The 27,997-nt window shown below is 44.3% G+C and overlaps 1 protein-coding gene across 1 annotated transcript; it reads left to right on the top strand.

Annotated features, from left to right (window-relative positions):
* Positions 1 to 7,810: 7,810 nt before the first annotated feature.
* nxnl1 (nucleoredoxin like 1) lies at positions 7,811 to 26,031 on the top strand. Its single transcript, XM_029739040.1, has 8 exons — positions 7,811 to 7,830; positions 8,045 to 8,144; positions 11,002 to 11,371; positions 16,615 to 16,785; positions 17,137 to 17,297; positions 18,149 to 18,281; positions 18,884 to 19,011; positions 26,001 to 26,031. The coding sequence occupies exons 4-8, from the start codon at positions 16,621 to 16,623 to the stop codon at positions 26,029 to 26,031; spliced, it is 618 nt and encodes a 205-aa protein (XP_029594900.1). The 5' UTR covers positions 7,811 to 7,830; positions 8,045 to 8,144; positions 11,002 to 11,371; positions 16,615 to 16,620.
* The last annotated feature ends 1,966 nt before the right edge of the window (positions 26,032 to 27,997 follow it).

Raw genomic sequence — 27,997 nt, 5'->3', positions numbered from 1 at the left:
TGCATTAAGTACTGCAGTACATCTCCTCATGGACTGCACCAGATTTGCCAGTTCTTGCTGTGAGATGTTACCCCACTCTTCCACCAAGGCACCTGCAAGTTCTCGGACATTTCTGGGGGGAATGGCCCTAGCCCTCACCCTCCGATCCAACAGGTCCCAAACGTGCTCAATGGGATTGAGATCCGGGCTCTTCGCAGGCCATGGCAAACACTGACATTCCTGTCTTGCAGGAAATCACGCACAGAACGAGCAGTATGGCTGGTGGCATTGTCATGCTGGAGGGTCATGTCAGGATGAGCCTCCACGAAGGTTACCACATGAGGGAGGAGGATGTCTTCTCTGTAACGCACAGCATTGAGATTGCCTGCAATGACAACAAGCTCAGCCAGATGATGCTGTGACACACCGCCCCAGACCACGATGGACCCTCCACCTCCAAATCGATCCCGCTCCAGAGTACAGGCCTCGGTGTAAAGCTCATTCCTTCGACGATAAACGTGAATCCGACCATCACCCCTGGTGAGACAAAACCGCGATTCGTCAGTGAAGATCACTTTTTTCCAGTCCTGTCTGGTCCAGCGACGGTGGGTTTGTGCCAATAGGCAACATTGTTGCCGTTGATATCTGGTGAGGACCTGCCCTACAACAGGCCTACAAGCCCTCAGTCCAGCCTTTCTCAGCCTATTGCGGACGGTCTGAGCACTGATGGAGGGATTGTGCGTTCCTGGTGTAACTCGGGCAGTTGTTGTTGCCATCCTGTACCTGTCCCGCAGGTGTGATGTTCGGATGTACCGATCCTGTGCAGTTGTTACACGTGGTGTGCCACTGCGAGGACGATCAGCTGTCCATCCTGTCTCCCTGTAGCGCTGTCTTAGGTGTCTCACAGTACGGACATTGCAATTTATTGCCCTGGCCACATCTGCAGTCCTCATGCCTCTTTGCAGCATGCCTAAGGCACGTTCACACCGATGAGCAGGGACCCTGGGCATCTTTCCTTTGGTGTTTTTAAGAGTCAGTAGAAAGGCCTCTTTAGTGTCCTAAGTTTTCATAACTGTCCTTAATTGCCTACCGTTAGTAAGCTGTTAGTGTCTTAACGACCATTCCACAGGTGCATGTTCATTAATTGTTTATGATTCATTGAACAAGCATGGGAAACAGTGTTTAAAACCTGTACAATGATGATCAATAAAGATATTTGCATTTTTACAAATTATCTTTGAAAGACAGAGTCCTGAAAAAGGGACGTATCTTTTTTGCTGAGTTTAAATGTTTTCCTGATTGAAAAGCAGTGAAGATATTTGAAATAAGACATTCAGTGTACTTCCAGAGGTGACTGGAATGGAAATGGAATTGAGTCCAATCCTGCTGACCAGAGGGTTTTGTTTCTGCTGTAGGTATCACCATGATCTGGTTTGAAATTACATCATAAACAGAGCTGTAGTCATGTGTTGTAGTAGCATGTTATACAGGAGCTGTAGTCATGTGTTGTAGTAGCATGTTATACAGGAGCCTTTAGTCATGTGTTGTAACTACATGTTATACAGGAGCTGTAGTCATGTGTTGTAGTAGCATGTTATACAGGAGCTGTAGTCATGTGTTGTAACTATATGTTATACAGGTGCTGTAGTCATGTGTTGTAGTAGCATGTTATACAGGAGCTGTAGTCATGTGTTGTAACTACATGTTATACAGGAGCTGTAGTCATGTGTTGTAGTAGCATGTTATACAGGAGCTGTAGTCATGTGTTGTAACTACATGTTATACAGGAGCTGTAGTCATGTGTTGTAACTACATGTTATACAGGAGCTGTAGTCATGTGTTATAACTACATGTTATACAGGAGCTGTAGTCATGTGTTGTAGTAGCATGTTATACAGGAGCTGTAGTCATGTGTTGTAACTACATGTTATACAGGAGCTGTAGTCATGTGTTGTAACTACATGTTATACAGGAGCTGTAGTCATGTGTTGTAGTAGCATGTTATACAGGAGCTGTAGTCATGTGTTGTAACTACATGTTATACAGGAGCTGTAGTCATGTGTTGTAACTACATGTTATACAGGAGCTGTAGTCATGTGTTGTAACTACATGTTATACAGGAGCTGTAGTCATGTGTTGTAACTACATGTTATACAGGAGCTGTAGTCATGTGTTGTAGTAGCATGTTATACAGGAGCTGTAGTCATGTGTTGTAGTAGCATGTTATACAGGAGCTGTAGTCATGTGTTGTAACTACATGTTATACAGGAGCTGTAGTCATGTGTTGTAGTAGCATGTTATACAGGAGCTGTAGTCATGTGTTGTAGTAGCATGTTATACAGGAGATGTAGTCATGTGTTGTAAATCAAATCAAAATCAAATCAAATTTATTTATATAGCCCTTCGTACATCAGCTGAAATCTCAAAGTGCTGTACAGAAACCCAGCCTAAAACCCCAAACAGCAAGCAATGCATGTGAAAGAAGCACGGTGGCTGGGAAAAACTCCCTAGGAAAAACTCCTGAGAAAGGCCAAAAACCTAGGAAGAAACCTAGAGAGGAACCAGGCTATGAGGGGTGGCCAGTCCTCTTCTGGCTGTGCCGGGTGGATATTATAACAGAACATGGTCAAGATGTTAAAATGTTCGTAAATGACCAGCATGGTCAAATAATAATAATCATAGTAATTGTCGAGGGTGCAACAAGCACGTCCGGTGAACAGGTCAGGGTTCCGTAGCCGCAGGCAGAACAGTTGAAACTGGAGCAGCAGCATGGCCAGGTGGACTGGGGACAGCAAGGAGTCATCATGCCAGGTAGTCCTAGGGCTCAGGTCCTCCGAGAGAAAGAAAGAAAGAAAGAAAGAAAGAGAGAATTAGAGAGAGCATATTTACATTCACACAGGACACCGGATAAGACAAGAGAATACTCCAGATGTAACAGACTGACCCTAGCCCCCCGACACATAAACTACTGCAGCATAAATACTGGAGGCTGAGACAGGAGGGATCAGAAGACACTGTGGCCCCATCCGATGATACCCCCGGACAGGGCCAAAACATGTGTTGTAGTAGCATGTTGTAGCATGTGTTGTAGTAGCATGTTGTAGTAGCGTATTATACAGGAGCTGTAGTCATGTGTTGTAGTAGCATGTTATACAGGAGCTGTAGTCATGTGTTGTAGTAGCATGTTAAACAGGAGCTGTAGCCATGTGTTGTAGTAGCATGTTATACAGGAGCTGTAGTCATGTGTTGTAACTACATGTTATACAGGAGCTGTAGTCATGTGTTGTAACTACATGTTATACAGGAGCTGTAGTCATGTGTTGTAACTACATGTTATACAGGAGCTGTAGTCATGTGTTGTAGTAGCATGTTATACAGGAGCTGTAGTCATGTGTTGTAGTAGCATGTTATACAGGAGCTGTAGTCATGTGTTGTAGTAGCATGTTAAACAGGAGCTGTAGTTATGTGTTGTAACTACATGTTATACAGGAGCTGTAGTCATGTGTTGTAGTAGCATTTTATACAGAAGCTGTAGTCATGTGTTGTAGTAGCATGTTATACAGGAGCTGTAGTCATGTGTTGTAGTAGCATGTTATACAGGAGCTGTAGTCATGTCTTGTAACTACATGTTATACAGGAGCTGTAGTCATGTGTTGTAACTACATGTTATACAGGAGCTGTAGTCATGTGTTGTAGTAGCATGTTATACAGGAGCTGTAGTCATGTGTTGTAGTAGCATGTTATACAGGAGCTGTAGTCATGTATTGTAACTACATGTTATACAGGAGCTGTAGTCATGTGTTGTAACTACATGTCATACAGGAGCTGTAGTCATGTGTTGTAGTAGCATGTTATACAGGAGCTGTAGTCATGTGTTGTAACTACATGTTATACAGGAGCTGTAGTCATGTGTTGTAACTACATGTTATACAGGAGCTGTAGTCATGTGTTGTAACTACATGTTATACAGGAGCTGTAGTCATGTGTTGTAACTACATGTTATACAGGAGCTGTAGTCATGTGTTGTAGTAGCATGTTATACAGGAGCTGTAGTCATGTGTTGTAGTAGCATGTTATACAGGAGCTGTAGTCATGTGTTGTAACTACATGTTATACAGGAGCTGTAGTCATGTGTTGTAGTAGCATGTTATACAGGAGCTGTAGTCATGTGTTGTAACTACATGTTATACAGGAGCTGTAGTCATGTGTTGTAGTAGCGTGTTATACAGGAGCTGTAGTCATGTGTTGTAACTACATGTTATACAGGAGCTGTAGTCATGTGTTGTAACTACATGTTATACAGGAGCTGTAGTCATGTGTTGTAACTACATGTTATACAGGAGCTGTAGTCATGTGTTGTAACTACATGTTATACAGGAGCTGTAGTCATGTGTTGTAACTACATGTTATACAGGAGCTGTAGTCATGTGTTGTAGTAGCATGTTATACAGGAGCTGTAGTCATGTGTTGTAGTAGCGTGTTATACAGGAGCTGTAGTCATGTGTTGTAACTACATGTTATACAGGAGCTGTAGTCATGTGTTGTAACTACATGTTATACAGGAGCTGTAGTCATGTGTTGTAACTACATGTTATACAGGAGCTGTAGTCATGTGTTGTAACTACATGTTATACAGGAGCTGTGTGTGTGTGTGTGTGTGTGTGTGTGTGTGTGTGTGTGTGTGTGTGTGTGTGCGTGCCAAGAGCAGGACAGAGAGAGTAGTGTGTACTTAACAGTGGGTTGGTGGAGGTTGTTGTTGTATGGACGTTGCAAAGGCTATGTCCCATATGACACTCTATTCCCTATATAGTTCACTACCTGAGCCCTATGGATCTTTGCCAAAAGTAGTGCACTATATAAGGAAGAGGGTTCTATTTGAGTGAGCCTGAGCGTTTACAGTCAATATGGTAGAATACCAATGAGTTAAATGAGCCATGTGTGACAGAGAGACAGGGAGAGAAGGTGACAGAGAGACAGGGAGAGAAGGTGACAGAGAGACGGGGAGAGGAGGTGACATAGAGACAGGGAGAGAAGGTGACAGAGAGACAGGGAGAGAGGGAGAGAAGGTGACAGAGAGACAGGGAGAGGAGGTGACAGAGAGACGGGGAGAGGAGGTGACAGAGAGACAGGGAGAGGAGGTGACAGAGAGACAGGGAGAGAAGGTGACAGAGAGACGGGGAGAGAAGGTGACAGAGAGACAGGGAGAGAAGATGACAGAGAGATGGGGAGATAAGGTGACAGAGAGACAGGGAGAGGAGGTGACAGAGAGACAGGGAGAGAAGGTGACAGAGAGACAGGGAGAGAAGGTGACAATGAGACAGGGAGAGAAGGTGACAATGAGACAGGGAGATAAGGTGACAGAGAGACAGGGAGAGAAGGTGACAGAGAGACAGGGAGAGAAGGTGACAGAGAGACAGGGAGAGAAGGTGACAGAGAGACGGGGAGAGAAGGTGACAGAGAGACGGGGAGAGAAGGTGACAATGAGACAGGGAGAGAAGGTGACAGAGAGACATCCTGAGAGTTTACAGTCAATATGGTAGGATAGTAATGAGTTAAATGAGCCATGTGTGACAGAGAGAGAGGGATTGAAGGTGAGGAAGTTAAAGCGAGGGAAGAGAAAAGAAGAACTTCCAAAGAGGAGAGTTCAAGACTCCTCTTTGGAGGATATATTCAGAGGTCTGATAGAGGGACAGAAAGAGAGAAAGAGAGAAATGGGGGGTCGACATACCTGTTACCTGGACTCCAGACAATGCAAGTATGGTTATCACTGTCGCTCTGGATAAGAGCGTCTGCTAAATGACTTAAATGTAAATGTAAATGTAATGCATTTGAAATTACAACACACTTTACCTCTCTCCCTCATGCTCTCCCCTCTCTCCCCTCTCGCTCTCCCCTCTCTCACCTCTCCTCCCTCTGTCCCTGACCCCTCTCTCCCCTTCTTACTAGCTTCCTCTCTCTCTCTCTCTCTCTCTCCCTCTCTCATTCAGCAGACTCTCTTATCCAGAGAGACTTACAGTCAGTGCATTCAACTAAGCTAGATAAAACACCCACATATTGTTGCATGTGAAGACTTTCCTCAATACAGCAGCTATCAGCAGACCCGGGCTAGTAATGAGTTGGACACCCCTGGTTTACTGGTTTACTGGTTTACTGGTTACTGGTTTACTGGTTTATTGGTTTACTGGTTTACTGGTTTACTGGTTTACTGGTTTACTGGTTTATTGGTTTACTGGTTTACTGGTTTATTGGTTTACTGGTTTATTGGTTTACTGGTTTACTGGTTTATTGGTTTATTGGTTTACTGGTTTACTGGTTTATTGGTTTACTGGTTTACTGGTTTACTGGTTTATTGGTTTACTGGTATACTGGTTTATTGGTTTATTGGTTTACTGGTTTGTTGGTTTACTGGTTTATTGGTTTACTGGTTTACTGGTTTATTGGTTTACTGGCTTACTGGTTTATTGGTTTACTGGTTTATTGGTTTACTGGTTTACTGGCTCAACAAGCTCAACACACAGGGCATTTTCCAACATTGCAGCAGGGCAGATAACCATCTCAGGGAAAGAGAATGCTCTGTCTCTCTCTTCATCTCTCTATTTCTCCCACTCTCACTGTCTATTTCTCACAAGGGAAAGCTGGTTGTTGGGGTGGGGGGGGGATGGGGGTGGGGGGGGTTGATGTGATGCAGCATGACAACGTGAACGTGATTGGTCAAGAATCTCAAGCTCTGAGTGTTCTGAATTTGGTCATTTATAGAGTGGTATCTTAGATGACAGTTGTGTTTGGAGACGTTAGCTCAGCAATGTGACCATGTTTCAGTTGGAAAAACCACAATCCGTTTATAAAAAATAAAAAAATCTTCTTCTTTCAACATAACATTTGTGTGTTGTATATATGACTGTCTAAATGAGTCTGAGACGAGCTGATGGTTAGTTTGGCTGTCTGTAAATAAATGGGCAGGTTGTAGGTTGATTCTGGAGAGAGATTGGATAGCGTGCATCGCAGCACATCGGGCAGCTGTGATCCAGATTATTGCCAGGCAGTGGTCCCGTGTGGGCAGGATTTAAATCCAATCCCCAAGCCTAACCCTCATGTAAGTTGAGACATCCTCAGTTACACAAAGCTCATAAAACTCTGTTTTGAAAGTACTGACTTTATGACCAAAAATTCTATTTACACTTTGTAGTCAATTTTGCAACTAGAAAAAAAAACTATCTGACTCATATCGATGCCACGTTTTCAACCAGAGAAGTTATTTTCTTCGGCTCAGTCGCTCTATAATGAGCATTGCTATAGTGACACACCTGCAAAAAAAGGACTTTCTATCTACCTCTATTGTCCGCAAGCACAACAAACTTTCTACTGGGGTTTATTCACTAGGAACCAAACAGAACCAAACAGAATGAAACTGAAAAGGACCTACCTGAATTTGTCCAAAATAAATGTTTGTTTCCTTTGCAAAACGTTTTGCCACTGTGTGACTATTGAATACACCCCTGGTGTGTATCATGTTCTATAAGAAGGAACCTCTATCTACCTCTATGGTGTGTACCTGCAGGCTGAACGACTGGCGTGATGAAGGACTTCACGTCCCTCTACAGACGCCACTAGTGTTCCTGTCTCCTGGAGCGTGTGCAGAACCAGCTGTGAGACACAGACCCTTACTGCAACATCCTGGAAGAACACACGTCACTTCCTGTCTATGGATCCAAATCATGGTTGTATCCCCTTGTTCTTGACCTGTGCACCCCTCCTCTCCTCTCCCAGGATGTGATCCCCAACAGTGGGGTGCAACTGGAGGATGCTCTGCTACAGTATCTGGATGGCAGGTGGAGACGGCTCTACCTTCAGGTCACAAAGAGTTATGCAGTCCAGAGCCACAACTCTAAAGAGGAGAAGAAGAAACAGTCCAATGGGAAGGTTGGTGGGTTCAGTTTCAGTTATTAAATTGGTTCTAACGTGTGTGTGTGTGTGTGTGTGTGTGTGTGTGTGTGTGTGTGTGTGTGTGTGTGTGTGTGTGTGTGTGTGTGTGTGTGTGTGTGTGTGTGTGTGTGTGTGTTTTCAGGTGTATGGAGGTGGCTGGGAGCGCAGGAGGGATGTGGTTCTGTCTGGCTGTCACACCTGTACCTCCATCCTGGTGGACAACATGTGTCAGCACATCACAGGTACTTCATAACAGCTTTATAACACCCCTATAACAACTTTATAGTGAGATTGTAGGTAGTCGTTAGTCGGTACACAACACACTGTTAAACCAAGTTAAGATACCAACTTTATAACAGCTTTATAACAGCTTTATAACGCATTTATTACACCTTTATAGAATCTTGTAACACCGTTGTAATACCTTTATAATAGCTTATAATACCTTTATAACTGCTTTTAATACCTGTATAATACCTTTATAATACCTTTTAATACCTTTATAACTGCTTTAATACCTGTATAATACCTTAATAATACCTTATAATAGCTCATAATACCTTTATAATACCTTTATAACTGCTTATAATACCTGTATAATACCTGTATAATGCCTTAATAATAGCTTATAATAGCTTATAATACCTTTATAACTGCTTGTAATACCCGTATAATACCTTTATAAAACCTTTATAACAGTTTATAATAGCTTTATAAGAAAGTCAAATCAAAGCTTTTACATTTTTAAAGTGCTTTGTCTTGAAAACATAATTAACTGCTGACATGTAAAATGCACTTTGAGATTGATGCCCTTTGAGATTATTCTTGTATAACGAAAGCCCTTTACAAACCTTATGATTGTTAGGAATCGGATTATTATTTTTTATAAAGAACGTCACTGTGCTTGCTTAGCCATACCTCCTATTTTTTTATTCCGATTTTTCAGGGGATGCTGCAGCACCCTCAGGACCCCTACTTCCCACATCTATGAAGATACCCCTGGTTCACTCCCAAATATTCCATGTTATATGTGCAATTCCTTATCACACCACACAGGGGCGCTACAGTTCATCTCTTTTGAGTCTGTATTACAAAAATCGTCAAGCAGTTTTATTTTTATTTTTTATTTCACCTTTATTTAACCAGGTAGGCTAGTTGAGAACAGGTTCTCATTTACAACCACGACCTGGCCAAGATAAAGCACAGCAGTTCGACACATAAAACATACACAGAGTCACACATGGAATAAACAAACATACAGTCAATAATACAGTAGAAAAGTCTATATACAGTGTGTGCAAATGAGGTAAGATAAGGGAGGTAAGGCAATAAATAGGCCATGGTGGCGAAGTAATTACAATATAGCAATTAAAAACTGGAATGGTAGATGAGCAGAAGATGAAAGTGCAAGTAGAGATACTGGGGTGCAGAGCAAGATAAATAAATAAATAAATATAGTATGGGGATGAGGTAGTTGGATGGGCTGTTTACAGATGGGCTATGTACAGGTGTAGTGATCTATGAGCTACTCTGACAGCTGGTGCTTAAAGCTAGTGAGGGAGAGATGAGTCTCCAGCTTCAGTGATTTTTCAGTTTGTTCCAGTCATTGGCAGCAGAGAACTGGAAGGAAAGGCGACCAAAGTAGGAATTGGCTTTGGGGGTGACCAGTGAGATATACCTGCTGGAGCGCGTGCTACGGGTGGGTGCTGCTATGGTGTCCAGTGAGCTGAGATAAGGCGGGGCTTTACCTAGCAGGGTCTTGTAGATGACCTGGAGCCAGTGGGTTTGGCGACGAGTATGAAGTGAGGGCCAGCCAACGAGAGTGTACAGGTCGCAGTGGTTGGTAATATATGGGACTTTGGTGACAAAATGGACGACACTGTGATAGACTGCATCCAATTTGTTGAGTAGAGTGTTGGAGGCTATTTTATAAATGACATCGCTGAAGTCGAGGATCGGTAGGATGGTCAGTTTTATGAGGGTATGTTTGGCAGTATGAGTGAAGGATGCTTTATTGCGAAATAGGAAGCCAATTCTAGATTTAACTTTGTATTGGAGATGTTTGATGTGAGTCTGGAAGGAGAGTTTACAGTCTAACCAGACACCTAGGTATTTGTAGTTCTCCACATATTCTAAGTTAGAACCGTCCAGAGTGGTGATGCTAGTTGGGCGGACAGGTGCAGGCAGCGATCGGTTGAAGAGCATGCATTTGGTTTGACTTGCATTTAAGAGCAGTTGGAGGCCACAGAAGGAGAGTTGTATGTCATTGAAGCTCGTCTGGAGGTTAGTTAACACAGTGTCCAAAGAAGGGCCAGATGTATACAGAATGGTGTCGTCTGCGTAGAGGTGGATCAGAGATTCACCAGCAGCAAGAGCGACATCATTTATGTATACAGAGAAAAGAGTTGGCCCAAGAATTGAACCCTGTGGTACCCCCATAGAGACTGCCAGAGGTCCAGACAGTAGGCCCTCCGATTTGACACACTGAACTCTGTCGGTGTATCTAGTTGAATGGTGTATCTAGTTGTATCACAGTTGAATCTGGTTGCCTTCAGGGGGTGTCTTCTTTCGAGATTTCGCATGAGCTGCACCAAGATCAAGCCAAGTCTCTCTCTCTCTCTCTCTCTCTCTCTCTCTCTCTCTCTCGCTCTCTCTCTCTCTCTCTCTCTATGAGATTAGTCTGCAGGTATTTTCAGCCTGTGTTTCTTATTGGATTAACACCAACACACTTCATAGTAATCATTTAACACCACAGTCAGCAGACACACACACACACACACACACACACACACACGCACACACACACACACACACACACACACACACACACACACACACACACACACACACACACACACACACACACACACACACACACACACACACACACACACACAGAGTCTGGACACAGCACCACCACCCGTCACCCTCTCTTTCTCTCTCCTCTGTCTTTCCCTCTTCTCCCCTCTCCTTCTGATATAATGTGATTAGTGTAGTTGATCCGCTGGGCTTTAGCTGACTCTCTGTCTCTCTCTCTCTGTCGCTCTCTCTCTCTCTGTCTCTCTCTCTTTCTTCTATCTCTCTCTGTCTCCCACACAGGTGATATTCTCAGTGTCTGACTCACCCTACTCTTCTGACCCAGCTAATCTCCCACTCTAGGGGGAGGAGAGGGGAGGCGACAGGGAGAGAGACACGGGGACAGAGAGAGAGATAGAGAAACAGAGAGAGAGAGAGGGAGGGAAAACACTGGGAAGAGAGGCAGACGAATAAAGAATGAAGGAATAACGGAAAGAAGGGAGCGAGGGAGAGTGAGGGAGAGAGAGAGGGAGGGAAACAACAGAGGAACAGACAAGATGAAGATGAAGATGAAGAAAAATTGATAACGGGAACGTTTTTTTGGACAACCTGCCAGACGGAGAGACAGAGAGGACTACAGACTACAGTCTGAAGGTCAACTCGGAGATATCTGGTAGATATCTGTTCGATCTAGAGATAGTTTTAGTCCACCTACTATGCCATCGTTGACTTGAATGGGGAGGCCTGTTCTGTAGATTAATTTTCCAGGGTAGATATATTATGGGTGCTTACCAACTGTAGCTTACAGGGCTAACTAGTTAGCAACAGAACAATATTTGTATTTTTTTTTTTATTTCACCTTTATTTAACCAGGTAAGCTAGTTGAGAACAAGTCCTTTATTTAACCAGGTAAGCTAGTTGAGAACATGTTCTCATTTACAAATGCGACCTGGCCAAGATAAAGCAAAGCAGTGCGACACAAACAACAACACAGAGTTACACAAGGAATAAACAAGCGTACAGTCGATAATACAATAGAACAAATAGAAGTCTATATACAGTGTGTGCAAATGGTGTGAGGAGGTAAGGCAATAAATAGGCCATAGTAGCGAAGTAATTACAATTTAGCAGATTAACACTGGAGTGATAGATGAGCAGATGATGATGTGCAAGTAGAGATACTGGTGTGCAAAAGAGCAGAAAAGTAAATTAAAACAATATGGGGATGAGGTAGGTAGATTGGGTGGGCTATTTACAGATGGACTATGTACAGCTGCTCAGATAGCTGATGTTTAAAGTTAGTGAGGGAAATATAAGTCTCAAGCTTCAGCGATTTTTGCAATTCGTTCTAGTCATTGGCAGCAGAGAACTGGAAGAAAATGCAGCCAAAGAAAGTGTTTGCTTTGGGGATGACCAGTGAGATATACCTGCTGGAGCGTGTGCTATGGGTGGGTATTGTTATCGTGACCAGTGAGCTGAGATAAGGTGGAGCTTTACCTAGCATAGACTTATAGATGACCTGGAGCCAGTGGTTCTGGCAACGAATATGTAGTGAGGGCCAGCCGACTAGAGCATGCAGGTCGCAGTGGTGGGTGGTGTAAGGAGCTTTGGTAACAAAACGGACGGCACTGTGATAGACTGCATCCAGTTTGCTGAGTATTGGAAGCTATTTTGTAGATGACATTGCCGAAGTCGAGGATCGGTAGGATAGTCAGTTTTACTAGGGTAAGTTTGGCGGCGTGAGTGAAGGAGGCTTTATTGCGAAATAGAAAGCCGATTCAAGATTTGATTTTAGATTGGAGATGCTTAATGTGAGTCTGGAAGGAGAGTTTACAGTCTAACCAGACACCTAGGTATTTGTAGTTGTCCACATATTCTAAGTCAGAACCGTCCAGAGCAGTGATGCTAGTCGGCCGGGCGGATGCGGGCAGCGAACGGTTGAAGAGCATGCATTTAGTTTTACTAGCATTTAAGAGCAGTTGGAGGCCATGGAAGGAGTGTTGCATGGCATTGAAGCTCGTTTGGAGGTTAGTTAACACAGTGTCCAAAGAAGGACCAGATGTATACAGAATGGTGTAGTCTGCGTAGAGGTGGATCAAGGAATCACCCGCAGCAATAGCGACATCGTTGATATATACAGAGAAAAGAGTCGGCCCGAGAATTGAACACTGTGGTACCCCCATAGAGACTGCCAGAGGTCCAGACAACAGGCCCTCAGATTTGACACACTGAACTCTGTCTGCGAAGTAGTTGGTGAACCAGGCGAGGCAGTCATTTGAGAAACCAAGGCTACTGAGTCTGCCGATTAGAATACGGTTATTGACAGAGTCGAAAGCCTTGGCCAGGTCGATGAAGACAGCTGCACAGTACTGTCTTTTATCGATGGCGGTTATGATATCATTTAGTACCTTGAGCGTGGCTGAGGTGCACCCGTGACCAGCTCGGAAACTGGATTGCTCAGCGGAGAAGGTACGGTTGGATTCGAAATGGTCAGTGATCTGCTTGTTAACTTGGCTTTCGAAGACTTTAGAAAGGCAGGGCAGGATAGATATAGGTCAATAACAGTTTGGGTATAGAGTGTCACCCCCTTTGAAGAGGGGGATGACCGCTGCACCTCTCCAATCTTTAGGGATCTCGGACGATACGAAAGAGAGGTTGAACAGACTGGCAATAGGGGTTGCAACAATGGCGGAGGATAATTTTAGAAAGAGGATCCAGATTGTCTAGCCCAGCTGATTTGTACGGGTCCAGGTTTTGCAGCTCTTTCAGAACATCTGCTATCTGGATTTGGGTGAAGGAGAAGCTGGGGAGGCTCGGGCAAGTAGCTGTGGGGGGTGCGGAGCTGTTGGCTGGGGTCGGGGTAGCCAGGAGGAAAGCATGGCCAGCCGTAGAGAAATGCTTATTGAAATGTTTGATTATCATGGATTTATCGGTGGTGACCGTGTTACCTAGCCTCAGTGCAGCGGGCAGCTGGGAGGAGGTGCTCTTGTTCTCCATGGACTTTACAGTGTCCCAAAACTGTTTTAAAAAGCTAGCATTTGCTTTCCTGACTGACTGCGTGTATTGGTTCCTGACTTCCCTGAACAGTTGCATATCGCGGGGACTATTCGATGCTAGTGCAGTCCGCCACAGGATGTTTTTGTGCTGGTCGAGGGCAGTCAGGTCTGGAGTGAACCAAGGGCTATATCTGTTCTTAGTTCTAAATTTTTTGAAAGGGGTATGCTTATTTAATTACATTTAAAGAACGACCAGGCATCCTCGACTGACGGGATGAGGTCAATATCCTGCCAGGATACCCGGGCCAGGTCGATTAGAACGGCCTGCTCGCTGAAGTGCTTTAGGGAGCGTTTGACAGTGATGAGGGGTGGTCGTTTGACCGCGGACCCATAGCGGATGCAGGCAATGAGTCAGTGATCGCTGAGATCCTGATTGAAAACAGCAGAGGTGTATTTGGAGGGCAAGTTGGTCAGGATGATATCTATGAGGGTGCCCATGTTTACGGATTTAGGGTTGTACCTGATGGGTTCCTTGATGATTTGTGTGAGATTGAGGGCATCTAGCTTAGATTGTAGGACTGCCGGGGTGTTAAGCATATCCCAGTTTCGGTCACCTAACAGAACGAACTCTGAAGATAGATGAGAGGCAATCATTTCACATATGGTGTCCAGGGCACAGCTGGGAGCTGAGGGGGGTCTATAACAGGCGGCAACAGTGAGAGACTTATTTCTGGAGAGATTCAATTTTAAAATTAGAAGCTCGAACTGTTTGGGCATAGACCTGGAAAGTATGACTTTGCAAGCTATCTCTGCAGTAGATTGCAACTCCTCCCCCTTTGGCAGTTTTATCTTGATGGAAAATGTTGTAGTTGGGTATGGAACTCTCAGAATTTTTGGTGGCCTTCCTAAGCCAGGATTCAGACACGGCAAGGACATCAGGGTTGGCAGAGTGTGCTAAAGCAGTGAGAAAAAAAAAATTAGGGAGGAGGCTTCTGATGTTAACATGCATGAAACCAAGGCTTTTTTGATTACAGAAGTCAACAAATGAGAGTGCCTGGGGACACACAGGGTCTGGGTTAACCTCTACATCACCCGAGGTACAGAGGAGGAGTAGGATGAGGGTAAGCCCATAAGGCTATCAGAACTGGCCATCTAGTGCGTTGGGGACAGAGAATAAAAGGAGCAGATTTCTGGGCGTGGTAGAATAGATTCAGGGCATAATGTGCAGACAGGGGTATGGTGGGGTGCGGGTACAGTGGAGGTAAGCCCAGGCACTGAGTGATGATAAGAGAGGTTGCATCTCTGGACACGCTGGTTATACTGGGTGAGGTCACCGCATGTGTGGGACGTGGGACAAAGGAGGTATCTTAGGCATTTAGAGTGGGACTATGGGCTCCGCAGTAAACTAAACAATGATAACTATCCTAAACAACAGTATACAAGGCATATTGACATTTGGGAGAGACATAAGGTGAGGCATAAAGCAATCACAGGTGTTGATTGGGAGAGCTAGCTAAGACAACAACGGGTAAGACAACAACAGCTAATCAGCTAAGACAACAACAACAGGTAAAATGGCGATGAATGGGCAGAGAGGGTCGGTTAACTACACACAGGGCCTGAGTTCAGTGCTGGGGCCGACAGATAAATAAACTAAGTGGAATACCGTGATAAATGAACAGTCCAGCAGGCATCAGCTATGTAGCCAAGTGATCATAGGGTCCAGTGAACAGCAATAGATGGAACAGGGAAGCAGCGGGGTAGTCATTACTACGCTAGCACGTGGGAGACATAGCGTTTAAAGTTAGCAGGCCGGGGTAACTAGAAGCGTCTGCCCCGACGTCCGGCAAAGGCCGGTTGAGGGCACAGAGGATGGAATTACGTCTTGACAAAGGGTCCGGGCCATATGGCGAAAGAGGTATTGTAGTTGTAGTAATTTAGTTTGCTATCCGGGAGATGCGCCTGGCTCGCGGCTAACTGGTGCTAGCTCCGGGGCAGGGGCATTTGCCACTATAGCCACTCGATAGCAGCTAGCTAGCAGCGATGATTCGATGCAAAGGTCCAGAGCTTACGGCAAGTATACGGTGGAGTAGTGGATTCTAGCCGTGTTGGGGGTAGAGTCCGGGAGGCGTCAGGTGAGTAGCCGGGTGATCACAGAGTAGGCCGGGAGGTGGGCCTGACTCAGGGCTAGCTTCGGGGTTGGGTCACTCGGTGGCAGCTAGCTAGCTGTGATGATCAGGAGTAATGGTCTAGGGTTTATGGCAGGAATCCGGTGTTGTAGTGGAGAAAAACAGTCCAAGGCTGGTAGGTATCCAGGCTAAAAAACGGCTGGTGCCTGTGCAAAAGGTAAAGGCCACTAGCAATGGCTAACAATGACTAAATAGCTAGTAGCTAATTAGCTGGTTAGCTTCTGATGGCTAGCTCCTGATGGAGGTTCTGGCTATAACGTCTAAATATTGGATCTGTGCCACATTCAGTGAGGCGGGTTACCGGAAGTTATATTGAATTTAAAAATGGAAAAGAGATTGAAAAATATATTGAAATATATACAAAAAAGACGAAAAATAGAAAAAGTAAACGAGAGGACGACAAACCACACGCCATCTTGGGAGAAAAAAAATATATATATACATATATTTATGCTTAGCTCATCTTAGCTGAGAGAGGCTGAGTCCTCAAATGGCATTCCCTATCATGTGCACTACTTTTAACCAGGACCCATGGCCACCTATTCCCTATCTAGTGCACTACTTTTAACCAGGACCCATGGCCACCTATTCCCTATCTAGTGCACTACTTTCGTCTGAGTCCTCACTTCTCATGCAACTTCAATGGGGTGTACTGACGTGATTTCTTTCCCTCTCTCTCCTGTCTCTCTCTCACGTTCCTTCTCCTCTCTCTCCTCTCCTCCCCCCAGTAGTAGACCATGGTAGATTTGTTCCTAGGTCATTCACTAGTATGTAACAACAGAGACCGTGTTGAGTACGATACGGAACGGGAAGTCATCCTCCGTCTCCAGAACCGGATCCTGCTCCTGTTCTTTGGTTCCGCAGACTGCCAACGGTGCCAGGAGTTCGTCCCAACGCTTAAGGTAAACACACACACCGCTCGCAGGCTCCTAGGCGCACACACACACACACACACGCACACATATATACACACACATTGACTCACTTGTCAATCTATAGTCTCTCTCTCTCTTTTCTCTCTCTCTCTCTTTCTCTTTCCTCTGTCTCTCTCTCGTTGTCTTTTCTCTCTCTCGTTCTCTTTTCTCTCTCTCTCTCGTTCTCTTTTCTCTCTCTCTTTCTCTTTTCTCTCTCTCTCTCTCTCTCTCTCTCTCTCGCTCTACCAATTAAGGTATTATAAACATCTCATATCTTGCTTGCCTCCCTCCCTCTACACCCTTCCCCTTTTCTTCCCCCCATCTACCCCCTCCACTTAGGACTTCTTCAAGCGTCTAACTGATGAGTTCTACGTGGAACGCTCTGCCCAGTTGGTCCTTCTGTACATCAGCCTGGACCAATCAGAGGAGCAGCTGGAGAACCTCCTCAAAGAGCTGCCCAAGAAATGCCTGTTCCTAACCCACGATGACCCCTATCGCAGGTATGGATGGATGGGGTTGGGTGGGGAGGAGAAATGCCTGTTCCTAACCCACGATGACCCCTATCACAGGTATGGATGGATGGGGTTGGGTGGGGAGGAGAAATGTCTGTTCCTAACCCACGATGACCCCTATCACAGGTATGGGTGGATGGGGTTGGGTGGGAGGAGAAATGCCTGTTCCTAACCCACGATGACCCCTATCGCAGGTATGGATGGATGGGGTTGGGTGGGGAGGAGAAATGTCTGTTCCTAACCCACGATGACCCCTATCACAGGTATGGATGGATGGGGTTGGGTGGGAAGGAGAAATGTCTGTTCCTAACCCACGATGACCCCTATCACAGGTATGGATGGATGGGGTTGGGTGGGGAGGAGAAATGTCTGTTCCTAACCCACGATGACCCCTATCGCAGGTATGGATGGATGGGGTTGGGTGGGGAGGAGAAATGTCTGTTCCTAACCCACGATGACCCCTATCACAGGTATGGATGGATGGGGTTGGGTGGGAAGGATGGGGTTTGGTAGGGTGGGGAGGGGAGGGGAGGAGTGTTTGTCTATAGAGTGTGTGTGTATCTTGCACTGTGAGCGTGTGTGTATAGAGTGATTGTGTGTATGTAATGTGTATGTGTGTGGGTGTGTATATAACGTGTGTGTATGACAACTTGTCTGTCTGTCTGTCTGTCTGTCTGTCTGTCTGTCTGTCTGTCTGTCTGTCTGTCTGTCTGTCTGTCTGTCTGTCTGTCTGTCTGTCTGTCTGTCTGTCTGTCTGTGTCTATAGAGTATGCATGTATGTGTATATCTTACACTGTGTGTGGGTGTGTATATAACGTGTCTGTGTGTGTGTGTATCAGAGAGCTGGAGTCTATGTTTGAGGTAGAGGACGTACCGAGGGTGGTGGTTCTGCGTCCAGACTGTTCTGTTCTATCTCCCAACGCTGTCTCTGAGATAAGCAGCCTCGGAACCGACTGCTTCCACAACTGGCAGGTGTGTGTGTGTAATGGATAATGTCTCTGTGTGTGTGTGTGTGTGTGTGTGTGTGTGTGTAGCCTTCCCTGTAGCTCAGTTGGTAGAGCAGGGTTGTGGGTTCGATTCCCATGGGGGGCCAGCACAGGGAAAAAAAAAAAAAAAAAAAAAAAATGTATGAAATTGTATGAAATGTATGCATTCAGTACTGTAAGTCGCTCTGGATAAGAGCGTCTGCTAAATGACTAAAATGTAAAATGTAAAAAAAATGTGTATAATGTATGTTTGTGTAACGTGGGCGTTTAACGTGTGTGTGTATATATGTAACGTGTGTGCGTGTGTGTATGTGTGCGTGTGTGCGCGTGTGTGCGTGTGTGCGCGTGTGCGCGTGTGTGCGTGTGTGTGCGCGTGTGTGCGTGTGTGCGTGTGTGCGTGTGTGTGCGTGTGTGCGTGTGTGCGCGTGTGTGCGCGTGTGTGCGTGTGTGTGCGTGTGTGCGCGTGTGCGCGTGTGCGCGTGTGCGCGTGTGTGCGCGTGTGTGCGTGTGTGCGCGCGTGTATGTTTCTATATATTATTTGTGTGTAGGTGTGTATATAACGTGTGTATAACAACGTGTGTCTGACAGGAATCAGCCGAGCTTATCGACAGGAACTTCATGCTGAACGAGGAGTTTGACGACAAACAGATGCGGAGCGTCACTGACCCGATACGCCGCCTCAAATACAAGGTGAAGACGAAGAAGAGGAGGAGGCAGTGGGGGTGGGGGGGTGGTGGAGCCGGAGAGGATGAGGGAGAGGAGGAGGAGGAGGACGAGCAGGAGGAGGAGGAAAGAGGAGAGAAAGAAGGATGAGAAGCAGAATGGAGGAGGAGGAAGAGGGGGAGGAAGAGGGGGAGGAAGAGAAGGAGGAAGAGGGGGAGGAAGAGGGGGAGGAAGTGAAGGAGGAGGATGAAGAGGAGGTGGAGTCCTGGGGTTGAGATGTGTATAATATTGTGCGTGTGTATATAAAAGGGAAGAGGAAGAATGAAAAAAGTAGGTGGGATTCCACTCCACTCCTCTTAAGCACAGGCCAATCATTATCTCCAATGACTGGTTGGTTCTGTCAAGACAGACCTCTTGATTGGTTGATTGTCGCTTCTGTTAAATGACTGGATTGCTGATGCTGCCAAGACAATTGTTGTGTCCCAAGTGGCCTATTCCCTTCATAGTGCACTATTTATGATCAGGGCCCATAGAGCTCTGGTTAAAAGTAGTGCACTATGTAGGGATGTAGTGTGACATTCGGGATATAGCCAATAATGTGTTGTAGTGACATAAAGCTTTTCATTAGGCCTCAAAACACTCATGCTAATGCTGATGCTAACTAACGATTAGCAATGACTAAATAATACGAACTGATGCTAACAAGCGATTAGCAATCACTGAATAATATGAACTGGTTCTAACTAGCTGTTAGCAACACCAGTTGCACACTCCCTCAAAACTGGAGATATCTGTGGCACTGTAGAGAGAGAGAGAGAGAGAGAGCACAAGGTGCCCCTGTGTAATGGTCATGCTGTTTAATCAGCTTCTTGATATGCCCCCCCTGTCAGGTGGATGGATTATCTTGGCAAAGGAGAAATACTCACTAACACGAACATAAACAAATTTGTGCATTTTTTGTTGTTGTTGAGATATACGATTTTTGTGCATATGGAACATTTCTGGGATTTTATTTTTTTTGCAGCTCATGAAACATGGTACCAAAACATTGAATGTTGCGTATATATGAGAGAGAGAAGCCCACTGCTGGCTTACTTCTGAAGTTAAGCAGGGTTGGTCCTGGTCAGTCCCTGGATGGGAGACCAGATGCTGCTGGAAGTGGTGTTGGAGGGCCAGTAGGAGGCACTCTTTTCCCTGGTCTAAATAAATATCCCAATGCCCCAGGGCAGTGATTGGGGACACTGCCCTGTGTAGGGTGCTGTCTTTCAGATGGGATGTTAAATGGGTGTCCTGACTCTCTGAGGTCATTAAAGATCCCATGTCACTTATCATAGAGTAGGAGTGTTAACCCTGGTGTCCTGGTTAAATTCCCAATCTGGCCCTCAAACCATCACGGTCACCTAATAATCCCCAGTTTACAATTGGCTCATTCATCCCCCTCCTCTCCCCTGTAACTATTCCCCAGGTCGTTGCTGTAATGAGAACGTGTTCTCAGTCAACTTACCTGGTAAAATAACAGATAAATAAATACAAATATTTTTGTTCAGTGGCAATGTTTGATTAATGATAACGGAGGCTAATTGATGCTAACTAGTGATTAGCAATGACTAGATTATATGAACTGATGCTAATTCATGCTAACTAGTAATTAGCTATGACTGGATAATATGAACTGATGCTAATTGATGTTAACTAACAATTAGCAATAGGTGGCTAATATGAACTTAATTAATAATTGACGATAACTATGGATTGGCAATCGTTGAATAATATGAACTGATGCTACCTAGAAATTAGCAATGACTGTATAATATAAAATGTTGCTAGTAGCAATGGCTGGATAATATTGGCACTAGTTACTGTCCATTGTGTTGTGGCGTGACGTTGCCGGAACAGAAGACAGCTTCTGTAGGTCACCTCAATGCTTTACACTGAGCATTAACTACTGATTGTTATGTACATTTGTAATGTGTATATAATTTATGTTGATATATTCTTATTAAAACATAAATCAACGCTACATTGTCAGTAAAGGACTTGGTTCTTCTGGATGATGATGATGACACTGTTGTTGTTATGATGATGTAATAAATATGGGAGAAGCCTATTAGGTCTCTCTCTCTCTCTTTCACTTTCTCTCTCTCGCTGTCTCTCCCTCTCTCTCTCTCCCCCCTTCTTTGTCTTTTGCACAAACCTAGCCAGTTGTGCTTTTCCTTTTTTTTTACAAATGTGTTGCTGACACAGTCACGTAGCTACTTCCTGTTCTCTCAGTAACAGTACGGCAGAGAGAGGATGTCACGGGTGTCGTAGGGTGTAGACCAAAATGCAGCGGGAAAATGTACACTCATCTTCTTTTTATTTAGTGAAGAAGGAAAACACAAACAACGTATACAAAAAAAAAAACGAACTGGACAGTCTCGTCAGGCACACAGCAAAACAAGAAACAATCTCCCTCAAACCTCAAAACAAACACACTCCTAAATATAGGACCTTCAATCAGAGGCAACGATAGACAGCTGCCTCCAACTGAAGGCCCCAACACCAATTAGCAACACATACAAATACAAACGACTAGACAGAACATAGAAATTAACTAACATAGAACAATAACCAAAAACCCCGGAATACATAAATCTAACACACCTCTACATACACAACCACCCCGAACCATATAAACCAAATACCCCCTCTACATGAACACATACACAAACACCCTGAACCACATAAAACAAATTCCCACTGCCACGTCCTGACCAAACTATAAGAACAAATAACCCCTTTACTGGTCCGGACGTGACAGAGGAAGTACGACTAAAACCACAACTCTGAGAAAATCTATCCCTTACTTCACCAGAAAAGTAAGAAACTTACTTGAATAAACAGTTCAGGTTAATAATATATTCAGATGATAAGATAAAAGAGGAAGTCAAATGCACTCAGTGATTAAATCACCAGATGAATAGGAGGCCTATAGGGGACAAGGAGGATAAAGTGGTGATGAAGAGAGGAATATGGATGAGTGAGAAAGGAGGTAAAAGAGGAGAGAAAGAAGAGGCATAATTTAAAATTCCTCCTATTCACTAACCCCCAAACCTTTTTTGCTTGTTGACAAATGTATTATTTCCTTATTAATAGCCATATTGTAGCTTCTAGATAGCACCTTTATATCTAAGTGTAGCGATTAGCAATGACTGGCTAATATGAACAAATGCAAACTATCGATTAGCAATGACAAGCTGATATGAACTGAATGATAACTAGTGATTAGCAATGGTTGAATAATATTAACTGATGCTAATTATACTGAACAAAAAAGTAAACGCAGTATGCAACAATTTCAAAGATTTTACAGTTTATATGAGGAAATCAGTGAATTGAAATAAATAAATTAGGCCCTAATCTATGGATTTCAGATGACTGGTGTCGTGTCTTTGGCTATGCCGGATTAAGTGATATGACATGCTAATTTATAAAATTATTTCTCTGTAATTAATATTACCTGATTAAGCTAATCATGTAAATGTAATTAACTAGAAAGTCGGGGCACCACAGAAGAACGTTTATAGAGCTGTTATCTTCCGAATAAACTCTTAAAATACTTAGTAATATTTTACATCGATAGCAGTCAATATTAACCCTTATCTTATTTTCAGTCTCATAATGAAAGTTGTAAATTCTTGGTTATCTTCACGAACCCTGGCTAACAAGTTGAATCAGCAATACAAAATTGGGTTTAATTATTTATATACTAAATACCTAACTAATCACACAGAATTACAAATACACAGAATACAAATGATGTCATACAGAAAACGTCCTGGTGGACGGAGCCTGTATCATGGCTGGTTACACAAAGGAAAGGGGGTTGGGCTTGAATGAAATAGCGGGAAGACTTAGGAACAAAGAAACAGCAGCTATGCTATCGTAAATACATTATCTTATGCATTCTAAATTACCGCCCATTTGGAAAAGGAAAATGCAATAAATATTTACTCTGAGCTGCGCTTCGGTAGGTTGGTCGTAGATGCTGGCCGGGTTGGCCAACAGATCTTCCTGTAGTGGAAGAATGTCAATGGTGGCAAATTGGATACGTGGTGGTATCTTCGTCTGGTTGTTAGACTGGATCCGTCGTCCGTCCTTTCCTAGCCCACGTTAGCAGCGGCTAACTCAACGGCTAGGAAGTATCACTTCTGTAGTGAATAAGCTCAAAGTTCATACCAGTTCATACCATAGCTCACGCCGAGGTTGGCTTAGTTCTGTCCTTGATATGTGTCTGTCCTTCTAACGTAGAGGCTGCAGACCTCACGTACTGGAACATGTGAATGTCTTTTCGTCAAAGGCTTATATAGTGGAGAGGAGGGAAGGAGGTGTTTCATCGTTTATAACCCCTGTCTCTTCACAGGGTTGGCCACTGATCGGGCAGGGCACTTTCCTTATGAAAACCCAATTCTCTCATTTGGAAGCTAAAATTACATTTAATCTCCTAACAAACAATTTCAATATCAAACATTTCAATTGCATAATAATTCCATGTGACTCTGATAACTAGAGGGTGTATACTTTCTCAGGTACAGTTTATGTCGTCCTGTCATCAATCATAATGTCTCAGATAACAATGAACTGACATACATACTCATTACGTTATCAAGCATATTTCCAACTGGTTTTATTATCAAAAGATGGTTCCTTTTCCCCATTTGTTTGATGTTCCCAGACTCTATATTTAACACAGGCTATTCCAGTCCTTCAGTAGGGTCAGAGAGAGAGGGGAAGGGAGAAAGGTATTTATGGGGGGGTCATAAACCTTACCCACAGGCCAACGTCATGACACTGGGAATACAGATATGCATCTGCTGGTCACAGATACCTTTAAAAAATGGGCTTCACAATGGGCCTCACAATGGGCTTCACAATGGGCCTCACAATGGGCTTCACAATGGGCCTCACAATGGCCCTCACAATGGGTCTCACAATGGGCCTCACAATGGGCCTCACAATGGGCCTCGGGATTTTTGTTCAATGACGATGGTTGACTAATGTGAACTGATGCTAATTGATGCTACCTATGGATTGGCAATCGTTGAATAATAGGAACTGATGCTATCTAGTGTTAGGTTCTAATTTTTCAGAGTAAATAACTCACGGACACTAGAGAAGCTTAACCAAATGTAATTATTCCCAATGGGTCGTTTCAGCTGTAATTCAGACAAAGACATGGCTTCCCCGGGGTGGTATTCATACCCCAAATTGGGTGGAGTTTCCTCCTTATTTCTAAACATTGCATCATTCTTGCTAAGCAGGGAGCTAACTGTTTTGAATCTTCTCCCCTTATCAGTACTGCCACATGCCATCGTTTCCCCTGCACTCAGCCCCTCCCAAGCTTCATTTTGGCATCCCTCATGTCTCCTTTGTAACTAATGTTCCTATACTCTGAGTATAACAATGTTCAAAGTTTACCCCAGAATCCAACCCTAGCAATTAGCATTGACTGTCTGGCAACAGCTCTGGTGGACATTCCTGCAGTCAGCATGCCAATTGCACGCTCCCTCAACTTGAGACATCTGTGGCATTGTGTTGTGTGACAAAACTGCACATTTTAGAGTGGGCTTTTATTGTACCCAAAACAAGTTGTACCTGTGTAATGTTTGTCATGGAAATTCTAACCAAAAGGAAGGGACTGTAGATTCTTCAAACAATAACTTTATTCTAAGAATTGCAATTCTGGAGCAGTTAGCAATCACTCAATGGTGCAGAGTTAAAGAGCCCAACCAACAACAGTTGCATCTCAGGTTTTATAGCAATGTACAACCTCTTTGTTCTACGTGGCAGTTAGGAGATGTGTGAGAACCTGATGGGAACACAGCATGCAAACAAGTGATAACACCAGTTTTGTTACTGCTTTCTGCTGATATCTAGGCGCTGCTGCTCAAGCTAGCTTCTGTTCTCTTCATATCAAGGACAAATCAAATCAAATCAAATGTATTTATATAGCCCTTCGTACATCAGCTGAAATCTCAAAGTGCTGTACAGAAACCCAGCCTAAAACCCCAAACAGCAAGCAATGCATGTGAAAGAAGCACGGTGGCTGGGAAAAACTCCCTAGGAAAAACTCCTGAGAAAGGCCAAACACCTAGGAAGAAACCTAGAGAGGAACCAGGCTATGAGGGGTGGCCAGTCCTCTTCTGGCTGTCCGGTGAACAGGTCAGGGTTCCGTAGCCGCAGGCAGAACAGTTGAAACTGGAGCAGCAGCATGGCCAGGTGGACTGGGGACAGCAAGGAGTCATCATGCCAGGTAGTCCTGAGGCATGGTCCTAGGGCTCAGGTCCTCCGAGAGAAAGAAAGAAAGAGAGAAGAGAGAATTAGAGAGAGCATATTTACATTCACACAGGACACCGGATAAGACAAGAGAATACTCCAGATGTAACAGACTGACCCTAGCCCCCCGACACATAAACTACTGCAGCATAAATACTGGAGGCTGAGACAGGAGGGATCAGAAGACACTGTGGCCCCATCCGATGATACCCCCGGACAAGGCCAACCAGGCAGGATATAACCCCACCCACTTTGCCAAAGCACAGCCCCCACACCACTAGAGGGATATCTACAACCACCAACTTACCGTCCGAAGACAAGGTCGAGTATAGCCCACAAAGATCTCCGCCACGGCACAACCCAAGGGGGGGGCGCCAACCCACACAGGAAGACCACGTCAGTGAATCAACCTACTCAAGTGACGCACCCCTCCCATGGACGGCATGGAAGAACACCAGTAAGTCAGTGACTCAGCCCCTGTAAAAGGGTTAGAGGCAGAGAATCCCAGTGGGAAGAGGGGAACCGACAAGGCAGAGACAGCAAGGGCGGTTCGTTGCTCCAGCCTTTCCGTTCACCTTCACACTCCTGGGCCAGACTATACTTAATCATAGGACCTACTGAAGAGATAAGTCTTCAGTAAAGACATAAAGGTTGAGACTGAGTCTGCGTTGTATACTTCAGTTGCATTGTGGCCACTTCTTGCTCTGTGCTGTTCTGCTCCTCCTAGGACCATACAACAGCTGCAGTGGCTGGTGTGAACCCACGTAGACCTCTCTGCAACCTTCACTGCTGTCTAGGTCATCAGGAGCACCTGGAATGGGCCAGTCTATTGCTGTTGGTGCCCAGTCTTTCTGTGGAGGTCCGTGATGACCACCCAATCTCCTGGCTGCAATTTGTGGAACTGTCCTCACTTTGGTTCAGGCAAAGCCGCTTTTACCCTGGGTAAAATAGACTTCAGAACATTGTTAAGTGCAGCACAGTAACTTAAAACTTCTTACATCTAGGCGTTCCGCTAGCGGAACCCCTAGCCAACAGCCAATGGGGTCGCATGGCGCGAAATACAAAAACCTCAAAAAATCTATAATTTAAATTTTTCAAACATACGACTATTTTACACCATTTGAAAGACAAGACTCTCGTTAATCTAACCACATTGTCTGATTTCAAAAAGGCTTTACAGCGAAAGCAAAACATTAGATTATGTCAGGAGAGTACCCATCCAAAAATAATCACACAGCCATTTTCAAAGCAAGCATATATGTCACAAAAACTCAAACCACAGCTAAATGCAGCACTAACCTTTGATGATCTTCATCAGATGACACTCCTAGGACATTATGTTATACAATACATGCATGTTTTGTTCAATCAAGTTCATATTTATATCAAAAAACAGCTTTTTGCATTAGCATGTTCAGAACTGGCATACCCACCGAAAACTTCCGGTGAATTTACTAAATTACTCATCATAAACGTTGACAAAATACATGACAATTATTTTAAGAATTATAGATACAGAACTCCTTTATGCAATCGCTATGTCAGATTTTAAAATAGCTTTTCGGCAAAAGCACATTTTGCAATATTCTGAGTATATAGCTCGGCCATCAAGGCTAGCTATTCAGACACCCGCCAACATCGGGGCTCACAAAACTCAGAATTACTATTAGAAAAATTGGATTACCTTTGCTGTTCTTCGTCAGAATGCACTCCCAGGACTTCTACTTCAACAACAAATGTTGTTTTGGTTCCAAATAATCCATAGTTATGTCCAAATATCCCCGTTTTGTTCGTGCGTTCAGGTCACTATCCAAAGGGTAACGAGCGAGCGCATATCGACACAAAAAATTACAAAATGTTCCATTACCGTACTTAGAAGCATGTCAAACGCTGTTTAAAATCAATTTTTATGCTATTTTTCTCGAAAAATAGCGATAATATTCCAACCGGACAACGTTGTATTCATTCAAAGATGGAAAGAAAAAAATGGCAAAGTCTCGTGAACGCGTATCTCCAGTCTCTGAGTCCTCAGGCAGTCCACTGACAAACAGAGCTCCTATACTTTGCCCAGAGACAGCAGACACCCCAATCCACTTTCTGGCGGCTTTAGAGAGCCAATGGAAGCCTTAGAAAGTGTCACGTAAAAGCACAGACACTGTAATTTCGATAGAGAGGCAACAGAAGGACCACAAATTGTCAGACAGGGCACTTCCTGCTTGGAATCTTCTCAGGGTTTTGCCTGCCATATGAGTTCTGTTTTACTCACAGACACCATTCAAACAGTTTTAGAAACTTTAGAGTGTTTTCTATCCAAATCTACTAATAATATGCATATTCACGTTTCTGGGCAAGAGTAGTAACCAGTTTAAATCGGGTACGTTTTTTATCCGGCCGTGCAAATACTGCCCCTAGCCCCAACAGGTTCACCCCAGCCATCCTACAATCTAAGCTTGATGCTCTCAATCTCACACAACTGATCAATGAACCTACCAGGTACCACCCCAAAGCTGTAAACACGGGCACCCTCATAGATATCATCCTAACCAACTTGCCCTCTAAATACACCTCTGCTGTTTTCAACCAAGATCTCAGCAATCACTGCCTCATTGCCTGCATCCGTAATGGGTCAGCGGTCAAACGACCTCCACTCACCACTGTCAAACGCTCCCTGAAACATTTCAGCGAGCAAGCCTTTCTAATCGACCTGGCCCGGGTATCCTGGAA

The sequence above is a fragment of the Salmo trutta genome, chromosome 38 (assembly GCF_901001165.1).
Source record: "Salmo trutta chromosome 38, fSalTru1.1, whole genome shotgun sequence".
NCBI classification, from domain to species: Eukaryota; Metazoa; Chordata; class Actinopteri; order Salmoniformes; family Salmonidae; genus Salmo; species Salmo trutta.
This window is presented reverse-complemented; position numbering and strand designations above follow the sequence as displayed.